At 40.7% G+C, this 12,482-nt stretch overlaps 2 protein-coding genes across 2 annotated transcripts; both read left to right on the forward strand.

Moving 5' to 3' along the window:
- Nucleotides 1-365: 365 nt before the first annotated feature.
- Nucleotides 366-899, forward strand: LOC145689585 (uncharacterized). The gene has a single exon (XM_081763765.1). It carries the CDS (start codon nucleotides 366-368, stop codon nucleotides 897-899), a length of 534 nt encoding a protein of 177 aa, XP_081619891.1.
- Nucleotides 900-1,432: 533 nt separating this feature from the next.
- On the forward strand, nucleotides 1,433-2,712 carry LOC145689586 (uncharacterized). The gene is made up of 2 exons (XM_081763766.1): nucleotides 1,433-1,934; nucleotides 2,150-2,712. Exons 1-2 carry the CDS (start codon nucleotides 1,433-1,435, stop codon nucleotides 2,710-2,712), a joined length of 1,065 nt encoding a protein of 354 aa, XP_081619892.1.
- Nucleotides 2,713-12,482: the final 9,770 nt, after the last annotated feature.

A 12,482-nucleotide genomic window follows, 5' to 3' on the forward strand; every position in this document is an offset into this window, starting at 1 on the left:
AACGACAGTGAGTTGGGTGTTATCGGTGAAAGTGTATTGCAGTCGTACATTTACAGTGTATGCGTTTCATGTGTGCTGTAATCTAGATGTCTCAGTGCGGCGATTGTGGGGGATCGAAGAAGTACCGTTAGTGCGTCCTTTAACACTAGAAGAAAGAATGCAAAGAACATTTTGCAGTGACGCATCGAAGAATTAATGGTCGATATGAAGTTAGTCTACCGTTTAAGACCAATCACTCTGACCTTGGCTATTCTCGTGATATAGCAGTAAAACGACTCAATCAACAAGAGAGAAAGTTTGTACGGTGGCCTGGCTATCAGGAACAATATTGCAGGTTTATGACAGAATATTTAGAACTCGGTCACATGGATTCTATTTCTTCAAGTGAAGACAGTGTGTCCCCAGCGACAAGTTGCTACCTTCCTCACCATGCCGTTTTAAAGGAGAGTAGTACAACTACTAAACTACATGTAGTGTTCGATGCTAGTGCAGAAATCACGACAGGTGGGTCACTGACTGAAACCCTTATAGTCGGTCCAAGATTGCAAGAGGACCTCACGTCTATTGTGCTGCATTTCCGAACTCACACGGTGGCGCTATATGGAGACGCAAAAATGATGTTCAGGCAAATTCGCGTGAAGCAAGAAGACGCAAACTTTCAACGCATTGTGTGGAGATCGGATCCGAAACAGCCCATTCAAGACTTCATGTTGCTTTCAGTCACATATGAAACTGCATGTGCACCATTCTCAGCAACAAAATGTCTCCAGCAGTTCGCCGTCGACGAAGGACACAGCTTCCCGTTAGCATCAGCAGTGGTGCTACACGATTTCTGCATGGATGACTGTCTGATTGGGAGTAACTCTGTGACAAAAGCAATTCATCTACAGTCCAACTAATACAACTGTTAGAAAAGGGAGGGTTTGAATTGCGCAAGTGGACGAGTAATGAACCAAGTGTTTTAGAGCCCATCCCAAGCCATTTAAGAGAAACAAACGAAATAGATCGTTGGGACGATAAAGATGCTATCAAGGCATTAGGAGTGCAGTGGTGTCAATCTCAAGATACATTCTGCTTCAAAATCATTTTACCCAAGATTCATCATAGTGTTGCGAAGAGACAGTTATTGTCCGACTTGGCCAAATTATTTGATCCGTTGGGGTGGCTAGCCCCTACTACCATAAAGGCCAAACTTCTCATGCAAGAGATATGGAAGCTAGGAATTGGCTGGGATGAACCTCTACCCAGCAACATCACCAAACAATCACATGATTATTGCGATTAACTTCCACTGCTGCAGGAAGTGAGAATACAACGATGTGTCATTCCGCATGCTACGAGGAAAATCCATCTCGTTGGGTTCTGTGACGCATCAGATGCTGCTGTAGTGTATGTGAGATGTGTGCGTAATGATGGAAACATTGCAGTGAACATGCTAAGTGCAAAAACAAAGGTGGCTCCTATCAAAAGACAAACGCTGCCACGTCTTGAACAATGGGCCGCAGTGCTCATCTTGAAAGTAATGCACATTGTGTCTCAATTCCTTAAGGTCGAAATTAACAGCAAGACTGTCTATTCTGATTCGATGGTAGCCCTAGCATGCATTGCGTCATGTCCAAGTAGATGGAAGACATTCGTGGCAAATCGAGTAAGTGAAGTGCAACAAAGAAGCAACATCAAGTGGTATCACGTGAACAGTGAGACCAATCCTGCAGACTGTGCGAGTCGTGGTGTTAGACCGTCCGAGCTGATCAATCATCGATTGTGGTGGACAGGTCAAGAGTGGTTAGCGGCAGAAACAGTGCCAGCTGTAGAGGTTGACGATGAGACCTCAGAGGGAATGATTGTTGAACAAAAGACGTTGGTTTCTACAATGCACGCGAAGGCAGATATTAGTCTTCTCTCAAACTACACTTCGATAGCAAGATTAAACCGTGAGACAGCTTGGTGCAAACGATTTATAAATAATTCAAGGAGTAAAACTGAAGTAAGGGTACACAAACCCTTAACGGCGAGTGAGTTAGAGGCTGCATTGTTTTGCTAGATTCGGTTGCTACAAGAGGAGGAATTTTCTCTAGAGCTGAAATGTCTTAAGGAAAACGGTGACGTACCAGCACAAATAAATTATTTTGTCTGCATCCATTCGTAGACAATAAAGGTCTGCTTAGGGTAGGAGGAAGACTGCAAAGGGCACAATTAGACTTTGAGGAGAAGCATCCTATCCTACTGCCATGGAAACATGGTTTAACCGAACTCGTGCGTGATGAGCATGTAAAAAATTTACATGCTGCTCCACAGCGCCTTCTGTCAGTTCTTCGACAGAACTACTGGATACTAAGAGGAAGAGATGTAGTGCGCCAGATCGTGCGACAGTATCTAACATGCGACAGATTCTCTAGAGCTAATACAACCCAGCTCGTGGGACAATTGCCTGCTGGACGTGTAACTCCAAGTAGGCCGTATAACCAGTGTGGGGTAGATTACACTGATCCTGTGTTGTTGAAGAACACAAAGGGGAGGTCTGCCAAGACATATAAGGGATATATTGCTGTGTTTGTATGCTTCAGTACAAAAGCCGTGCATATTGAACTAGTGACCAAAGCATCTACTTCAGCCTTTCTGTTTGCGCTTAAACATTTCGTGGCACGTAGACGAAAGCCAAGTGACATATACAGTGATTGCGGAAGAAACTTTTTGCATGCAAAATCGTGAGCTGAAGATCTTTTGACAATAGTGACGCCGACAGGAGTTACAAATTCAACAAGTGATTACTTGAGCTCACTTGGAATCCAGTGGCATTTCAACCCTCCAGCCTCACCTCATTTTGGGGGATTGTGGGAATCTAAGATCAAGTCGATGAAGTATCATCTGAAACGTATTTTGAAGAATGTTGTGCTCACATACGAAGAGATGATAACTGTACTAGTTCAGGTGGAAGGATGTCTCAGCTCGCGACCACTAACTCCCATGTCAGCTGATTCTAGTGATCTTAGGGCCCTCACACCCGGTCATTTTTTAACTGGCGACGCATAGTTAGCTCCACTACAAGCAGATTTCATAGGTACAAAGATGAATCGTTTCAGAAGGTTTGCAACTGACACAACTAACACAGCACTTTTGGAGACGGTGGTTTTTCCAGTATTTGTCCTAACTTCAACGAAGACCAAAATGGTGCAAAGAAACTGCCAACTTCAAACGAAATGACATGGTGATCCTTCGCGAGACCAATCAACCCTCGTAACTGTGGAAACTTGGCAGGATCGTTGAGACTAACCCAGGAAAAGATGGTATCGTGCGTATGGTAACAGTAAAAACATCAGACGGACTCTACAAGAGGCCGATAGTGAAGTTGTCCCTATTGCCTTTCAACGAAAGGGAGTCATCAACAGTTCAATGTGAAGAGAAGCAATTGATCATTTAGTATGCTTATTCTAACACTTATTTGCATAGTAGTGTAAACTTCAGTATTTTTGTTTTATCAATTGTCAATACTAAGATGTTCGATACTGGGATTTGTGTTGAAATATGGATATTTCAAGGTAGGTAGCGTATGTTGAGTGTTTTTTTTTCTTACAAAATAGTTAGTCTGAACAGCTACAACGTAACAGAATAGAGGTCAGGCTACGGTCAGTGTCCTTGGCTCCCTTCGCTCTCGGAGTGTGGCCTTTTTCTCCCTCTTTTTTTGTAGAAAAGTGAACATGAGCCGCCACGAAGAGAGAGTGTGTTTTTTAAACAGTGGAATGTGTTCATGTGAGTGGATGTGTTTGTGTCGAACTATTGTGGTGCAATAGAAACATTCAATGAGAACTTTAATTACATACCTGTGTTCACTAGTGTATATTAAATATTTAACTAAATTACATATATTGTAACGATTCATTTCGTCAAACAAACAACAATTAGCGAGACGCAAGGAAGGTTTAGTAAATAATGGGAAATGCTTTCGTGCATGCATCCCGAACATATATAATGCTTTGCATTATGCAAATCTGTATTATCAGAAGCACATAGTATTTCAGATCTGAACCAAGTAGCAAGATCAGAGAGTTTGGTCGCCATCTTTTCTTGCACAGATGTAATTTTTACAAATTCCTATGGTCAAACTAAAATATTTAGTCATCAATGGCGATCTGGTGATCGAGAATTTCGACCTACCGACAGTTTCATACACAGTCATACGTATTTTATCCTTAAATTAGCTAAGCGCTAGACTCGTATTTCTACTCAACATGGCAACCTCGCGCCGTAACTTATCAAGCCCTGAATATAACTTTATATATAAAAGAAGTCCAGACTGACTGACTGAGTTATTGATCGATCAAAGCCCAGGCCAAACCTTTTAAGCTCAAAACTGGATATTTGGACAAAGTATAAGATTTGTGATGTAAGGTCCCACTAAGGAAGGAGTTTTGGTAGTTTAACGGGAAAGGTCGAAGAAAGAAAGGTGACAGCTATTATTTAAAATTTAATCACGATTTTCACGTGATTAGTTACGAAGTGAGTGTGAAGTGGAATGAGCACGAGTCCCAAATGATGTGAGTGTGGGTCGAGTGAGCATAATGTTGAAATGATGTGAATGTAAGGTCAAGGGAGTGTGATGTTGGATTGACGACGTGAGGATGAGATCGAGTGAACTTGATGTTGAAACGATGGTGTAAGAGTGAGGTCGAGTGAACGTGATACCGAAAAGATGTTATGAGCGTGAGTTTCAGTGAGGTTAGACCCAAGTGAGCAACATTGCTTATAACTGCTCAAATTTACAAAGTAGTATCTGCTCACTTTTAGGAGTTCCTAATTCATCCTTACAAGAAGGTAAACAAGAATAGATACCGCTACTTAATAATACATTATTTTAGAAGAATTTTATTTACCAAAACTCTTTTATTCTAAATTTACCCTGTCCGTGTGTCCGTCCATCCGGGAAATAAAGAATCCCGAGAACTACTTGAGAGATCATCATGAAATTTCGTAAGATAGAAGAGGGTCGATACTTAGGAATCGGTTTTGTTTTTGGAGCCGAAATCCAAACCATAAGCGGTAAAAATCAACCATTTCCGGTATTTGTGGTACTCTCTATAGAGGAAAAATTGTAAAAGATAGAGAAAAGGTATATTTTGCAATCAAATAAGTGTCCCGAGAGCAAAAATAATAACACGTACGTAAAAGCATTTTTTGCTTGAATCTTTTTAACGTTTTAAGAATAAGTACAAACTCCTGTCTTACTCCGTATTTAAAACGGAAGTGGCTGAAATCGAAGACTTCCAGTTCAACATTGACAGCTATTCACTTCATATCAGTTTTCGTAATATTTTGCGTACCGTAGCACAACGCAAAATCTCTAACAAGTAATAGAAAGTGTTAAATTATTGTAAACTTAAACACTTATTTTGCTTTGCAAAGATACAAATCCGTACAGAATGAGACCCTAGGTCTTGTATTTTTACATTAGCTGTTTTGAGACTGTTACTGAAAATAATTATTATTAGTTGTCCTCCTCCCAAGGCTTTCACTTATCTGCAAATTGTATGCTTCTTGCGACATATCTTAGCGTCAGGTAGGAGGACCCTCAGCCTGTCTGTGAAGCATTAGGAATTAGCATGCCTAACACACAGAGATGTGTTGTTCTTATATTAAGAATTATTATTTTTAATTACTGTACTTTTTGTTTTAATTTTCAAGTATGCTCATTTGGCTTAAGAGATATTACCAAAAAATAAGAACACGATAGCACTTACATCGGGTACAAAAAGTCTAATGATGATAACAAGATGATGTGTAATAAACGGTTAAAATAAGTAATAACAGTGACAGGATAATAAATAAAAATATGTAAGATAATACAATGGCATTTCCTAGATACAGTGATGACTTAAATTCTAAAATATTATTAAGGGGCCGCAGTTTCTCAGTGGTAGAGCGTTCACCTCTGGTGTGTGGGGTTCTTGGTTCGATCCCAGCTCGCGAAAGTGAGTTATGTGGTAGACAAATACCATGTGCGTGGGTTTTCCCGGGGTTCTGCCGTTTCCCCCCACTTTCTTCATTCCATCATTTCATTCATTTCTCATCATCACCGTCTCCTTTTGTCTAGAGGCATAAGCATGGAACTTAAAACTAGAAAAGACTTCATAGTGCGGTCCGTAAGTGCAATAATTTGTATGGATCGTGCATTTCCGGTTACCAGCACGAAATTTGGTCAGAGTGTTTAACGCGACATGTAAATGAGAAAAAAGCCGGGAGACAGCATCTCAATATGTTTCGTGTGACTCTGGGCGCCATCTTGAAAAATGGCCTACTTTTCACAAGTTCCTCAATTTTTGTCCGATTTACACCGTCTTTGCGCTCAAATTCACAGGCAAAACGATTATAGAAGACTGTGAACTGCTTGACAATAACAGCAATAGCTTTAATTTCTTGAGGGGGGGCTAGTGAAAGGGCACAGGTATTCTGGGGGGGCAGTTATTTTGTGTACACCAAAAATAAGACTATTGTGTTACTTGACCTATATATCAAGTCAACATCTCTGGGAAGGAAGCTCACGACAGGCCCGCATTCACGGGGATCATGGGGGGCCACCCCCTAAATTTCTACTGCCTCCCTAAAGTTTTCATGGTAGGCTTGCAAGAGCAGATATTACAGTTAATATGGTTGGATCGGGCCCTCTAACTTCTACCGTCCCCCTACATTTTTGCGATGGCTACGAGCCTGGCTCACGATGCAACCAGAGGGCACTTGCCCCTTCTTCCCATCTGATGTCATCTTGGTGTATTTAAGGAATTTTCTAAGGGACATTTCACCAGTAGGAAATCTTACCGCCACGTTTCACGTATGTCAGACGACCAGCTTCACGAACAGAACAACAAACTGATAAAAGAAAGTGGTTCTCTATGGGGAGCTTCCGGTAACCCATTTATTCTTTTGAAGAAAATAGTCAGTTGTCCCGAAATCGCTTGTTTACTGGCTGAGTATGAACACAGCTACTCTGCTGAGTTGCACGTATCGAGATCAACCACGAGGACACGGATGCATTTCAAAGCAAGTACAGGACACATGTGAAGAACCTAATTGATCTACTTCGTGATACTGGTAATCCTTTTGAAGAAGAGCATCTGTCTACAGTTGGGTTCACTAGACGTATAGCACCAGAAGATTCGTGCCAGTCTGTCCGCATCGCAGCTACCACAGGAACCAAAATGTATGGGAACTTCGTTTATAACCGTCTCATGACATGCAAGCAGTCTATACACGATGTTATGAAGAAAGTTAATATGCAGCTTTTCAACTGTAGCTTGTTGAAAGTTCGTTGCAAAGATAAGATGAAACTTGCTACTGCACACAAAGATTCTAACCTGCTCTGCAAGATGTTCATAGCATGTCAGGAAAGGGAGGGCGATATCAGAGAATTCTTTTCTCATGAGAACACAACTTATTCTCCATCAGTATCTGAATTTGGAGATCTCAGACTTCCTACCTCTAAATCAAATATTTTGAATGTTTTTGAAAAATTTGTTGGGTGTACAAGTACTATCAGCCCCCATTCCTCTTGTCTTGTCGTCGATGGAGCGATGCTGGTACACCAACTGCAACCAGGAGCAGCAAAAACATTTGCAGAATATGCGACAGTTGTGAATAACTGGGTTTCTTTCCCACTTCGAGACACTAAACGCTTAGACGTGGTCTTTGACCGCTACATTGAAAAGAGCTTGAAAACACAGATGCGTCAGAAGCGTGGGCAGGGTGACCGCTTTGTTGTCAAGCCAACGGGACCGCTTCCAAAAAATTTCCAGAAGTTCCTTGCAAACGATGACAACAAGGAAAGGCTATTTCATTACCTCGCCGTAACAATAACTGCAGCTGATATTTCAGAAAGAGAAATATTCTGCACAAGAGGAAATCAAGTCTTATCCTCTTCCTCAGACTTAGATATTACTGGTATTTCTCCCTCATCCCACACAGAAGCTGACGGAAGAATCCTTCTGCACGTCCGTCACGTCGCCGAGAAGGGACACAAAAATATTACAGTTCGTACAGTTGACTCTGATGTTGTTATCGCTCTCTTTGCGTTTCTGCATCTATCACCCATTCTGAAGAAACTATGGGTTGATTTTGGTTCTGCAAAAATGCGACGTTTCATTCCTATACACACCATGTGCACGAACTTACCTTCTGGAACGATAGATTTGCTGCCGTTTTTTCACAGTTTTACGGGCTGTGACATAGTGTCAGCCTTCCTTGGCGTTGCAAGACAAGTGCGTGGAATACGTGGATGGCGTTTAGAGAAGTGGATACAGCTTTCCGAGAACTGGCAGTCATTCATTCTCACGATGTTGTAAGCTACCAATCTCGCATGCTAATCCAGCGATTTGTGACGCTCATGTACGACAGATCAAGTACTTGCGAGGAAGTCAACGAAACCAGACGAATTCTATTCAGCAAGAAAAATCGCACAATAGACAGAATACCTCCAACCGAAGACGCATTGAATCTCCATACAAGAAGAGCAACTCTTCAGTGCAAGATCTAGAGACAGTTCCTCGAAAAGTATGTGCATGATGTCGAACCCCTGAACTGCGATTGGAAGGAAGTGGATAACGGACTTGGTCTTAACCTGTGTGGACTACGTTGAGGAGTATGTCTGATAACAGTCGACAACTAGTGACATACCGTTGCAAACTGCGCTGTACTGGGAAGTGTACTTGTATTAAGAATGTCCTCGTCTGTACGTTGCTTTGCGAATGTGAAGGACAATGCTCACAGTGATATCACTATGAACACAGCAGCTGAACTTGTTTTTTTTTATTTATTTATTTATTGTGAAAGTGTATATGAGTTATGTAGATATGTAACATTGTAGCAAACGCATTAAAGTTTAGAATGATAAACTGTATTAGTTTCTACTTGATATACAACACCTCTACAATAAAAACTCACAGTGAGGTCGGGTGACCGGGGAGGCCATTCATGCAGTTTACCCTTATGGGACCTTGCCTTTTTAGGTAAATTTTAGAGTTTCAGTCAAGCAGATATGGCAACGAGACTATTTATCGAGGGATCATGGTTCATACTTCGTTTTTTTTTTTTTGTAATGAAGCTGCGTTTCCAACTGTACTAGTCAAATTTTCCTATTTTGTACCTAAGGCGGGAAATTTCAGCCCAAAGTGGGAAAAAAGGAAATTACAAAAAAAATGGCACCTTTATCTCCCCTCGAACATGCAAGTGGTACATGACACGAACATGCAAATGGTACCAAAAAACTTCGCTTTATAGTGAATAGAATGAGGTATGAAGAAAGGTCCCTAAAAATTAGTGTAGATGCTCTAGCCGATTTACCAATTTCCTCCAATAATACATTGTCAGTCAATTATTTTTCAATGAGGTTCAGCATAAAGACTATTCTTCGTAGGAACATGAATCATACCTTGTTGTCTTTGGAATTAATCAACTTTTCGAGTGGTACCACTCGTATGTGGGTACCATGTGCTTTAGGAGGGAAAATTACTTCCAAAGGGAAATTTTGTCAGAAAAATCACTCTTTTTCAAGTTTGGGCCCCTCTCCCCCCTGGATTAACGCTTGGATCTCAAAATCGCGTAAAACATACTAAATTGTGTATTTAATATCTGTGAAAAATATAAATCTCATATCTTGAAAATTAAGTGCGTAAAGAAAATTCACTCACGTGGAAAGAATAACCCATACTACTTTAAGGTACTACTTTAAAGGAAAAACAAAAACATCCCTGACACGTCCCTATTTATCGGAGGATCATAATTCCCAAACGCTTTTGCGTCAAATTAGGGTAGCTTTCATTGGTACCACTCACATGTCCCTATCGTGTCCTTGAGCGGAAGAAATACCGAAAAAGGGAAATTTTTCCAGAAAAAATCTCATTTTTTCAATTTGGACTCGATTTTCTCGCTTCTGATACACAATAGGGAAATTGTAATAGTACAGTTGGAAACAGTACTTCATTACAAATACAACGAGGTACGAACCATGATCCTAGAATAAATAGAAACGTGTCAAAAAATTCCCAGAAAAGCTCTAAAATTTACCAATTTTTTCTTCCTCAGTGTTCGTGACGTCACCACCCGTAGGCATCGCACGTGTGAGTAAAAAATGCCCATGAAACACGTTGTATGATGTTTCCACGCTCGAATAAATGCAAAAAACTCAGTGTGAATAGCTTAAAGCTTAACTAGAGATTTATAAGGTAACTAGAGATTTATAAGGCAAAATTCAAAGGTCGACGATATGGTACAGATTTGTTCCATCGGTCTCCAAAGGGTTAAATGACTAAAATCGGAAAATTTTTGCTACTAACTGTTTCTTTTTCTGTTTGGCAGCAGACTGGAGAAGAATAAAAGTGTTTTATAAAGCTTTCATGTAAATATTTAGATTAAGTTGCTAGAAGTTAGCCATTTTCCAATATGGCGTCCAGTGTCGACCATAATGATCCTACGAACTGTCTCCCGGTAATTTTCGAACCTTGATTGGACATGTAACAAAATGGCGAACTTTCATGCTGGTAACCGGAAATGCAGGATACTTACGCTAACATACCACACTATCATTTCATTTTTTCTAGAATATTATTAACTTTCAACGGCAAAGAAAAATTCAAAGATGAGACATACACAATTAATAGAACAGATTGAGCTGAACAAGGTTGTTTAAGGTCAGTATACATGCTCATGCGTAGTTTTCGACCAAATTGTTTTTTTTTCAATCTATACTAATGACTAATGAATCTCTTCATTCTGACACTAGCGAGATGCCAGTACACAATATGGCTAATAATCTATCTATTAAAATGCTACAATAGCAATAAAACAGCTTTTTTACAAATGCTAGCATGCTGAATGTGAATGCAAGCTAACCCCTTACAAGCGTTACGTTCTTATCTCGAGAAGAGAAGAAGCATAAAGAAGGTAGCAGGGTTGGTCTAAGTGATTTAATAAACCATATAAACTTTATAGATCATAAACTTCGTAGCACAGAAATACCATGGCAGACATTATGTCCTTTAGCCATAATCATGAGGATGGGTGATGAGATGGTGATGAAGGTGAGGTGCACTCAACGCCACAACACAGAGGGAAAAGGATAGTGAGACAAATGCGTGTTATCTTCTGATCCTTGGGCTGCTCAGGATCACGATTGAAGACACGATGAGTCCTGTTAAAAGAGGTGGATTACTGTGCATATGATGCAAAAATGTAATGCGAATCTGAATGAATGGCAAAGGCTGATGCAATGTCTTCATCAGGATGATTGGATGGCAATGAATAACGTTATAGAGTGAAAAGTGGGAAGAGTGAGGGTGGCGGACAGAATTGTGGGGAGCGTAATCTATATTATGGTGTAGAATATCTAGGAAAAGCGGATGCTTGTGAGCCAATCTGTTCGTGATGTAGGAGAGTCCTATTTTTTCTATGTGGTAAAGTATTTGCGGAATTGAAAGGCGATCATACAGATCTTGTGTAGGACTAGGCAGCTTTGTACGATAAGCAATGCTCAGAGCGTGGCGTTCTAGGATCTTGAGCTTATTGAAGAAGGTAGAGTGTGAAGCGACCCAAGTTGTGAACCCATAGGTAAGAACGGGTCGCAGGAATAGATTGTATGTCTTGAGATTAGTAGCTGCTTGTAGTCCCCAGGTTGTGCTAGTGAGCCGTCGGTAAAGATTCAGTCTATTGTACGCTGTAGTGATAAGCTGAGCTAGGTGAGGTCGCCAGGTGAGGTGAACATCGAACGTGACACCGAGATATTTAACGTGCTTGGTTGGTGTGATGGAAGTGTCAAGAACAGAAAGCTTTAGACGAGTTGCATTTCTGTGGACGCGAAATCGTCGCTTATGGTCAAGAAAAACTATTGCCTGTTTTTTTTTCGTAGAATTTAGGCGTAATCGCCATTTCGAGCACCAGTGAACAAATATATCAATGGCGGTTTTTAGTGAGGTGTTTAATTGATGAATCGTTTTGCCAAGAGAAGAAAGGCTGTGTCGTCTGCAAACTGGAAGAGATGTACATTAGGAGGAAGTGAGGAAGATCGGCAACAAAGAGCAAATATAAAAGCGGAGTTAAAGCTGAGCCTTGTGGAACCCCGGAATGAATAAAAACAGGATGTGATAAGGACAGAAAGTTAAAAATGAAGCGGATGTAAAAAACTGGTAGCTTACAGAAAGAAGTTTAGAGAAAAGTGCGAGACGCAATACCTTGTCGAAAGCTTTCTCAACGTCGAAGAGAATTACGCAAGAAGGCCCTAGGCAATTGAAATGATTAGTGATGAGATTAGTCAGGCGTAAGAGTTGGTCGTGAATACCAAAATGAGGACGGAAACCTTGGTAGAGTGGAATGAGACTATGGCGCGACAGATATGGATGAAGTCGGTTGCCGAGAATGTGTTCAAGGACTTTGGAGAAAACAGTGGTTAATTGGATTGGACGGTAAGATGATACAGAAGTAGCTGGCTTGTTACGTTTAAGAAA

The sequence above is a fragment of the Thermobia domestica genome, chromosome 7 (assembly GCF_964235325.1).
Source record: "Thermobia domestica chromosome 7, izTheDome1.hap1.1, whole genome shotgun sequence".
NCBI classification, from domain to species: domain Eukaryota; kingdom Metazoa; phylum Arthropoda; class Insecta; order Zygentoma; family Lepismatidae; genus Thermobia; species Thermobia domestica.

Excerpts from the sequence above, each read along its gene's own strand:
- LOC145689585 (XM_081763765.1), top strand. The coding sequence starts at position 366 with ATGGATTCTATTTCTTCAAGTGAAGACAGTGTGTCCCCAGCGACAAGT.
- LOC145689586 (XM_081763766.1), top strand. The coding sequence starts at position 1,433 with ATGCTAAGTGCAAAAACAAAGGTGGCTCCTATCAAAAGACAAACGCTG. Across the intron at positions 1,935-2,149 it reads TTCGATAGCAAGATTAAACC|ACAATAAAGGTCTGCTTAGG; the intron begins GTGAGACAGCTT and ends ATCCATTCGTAG.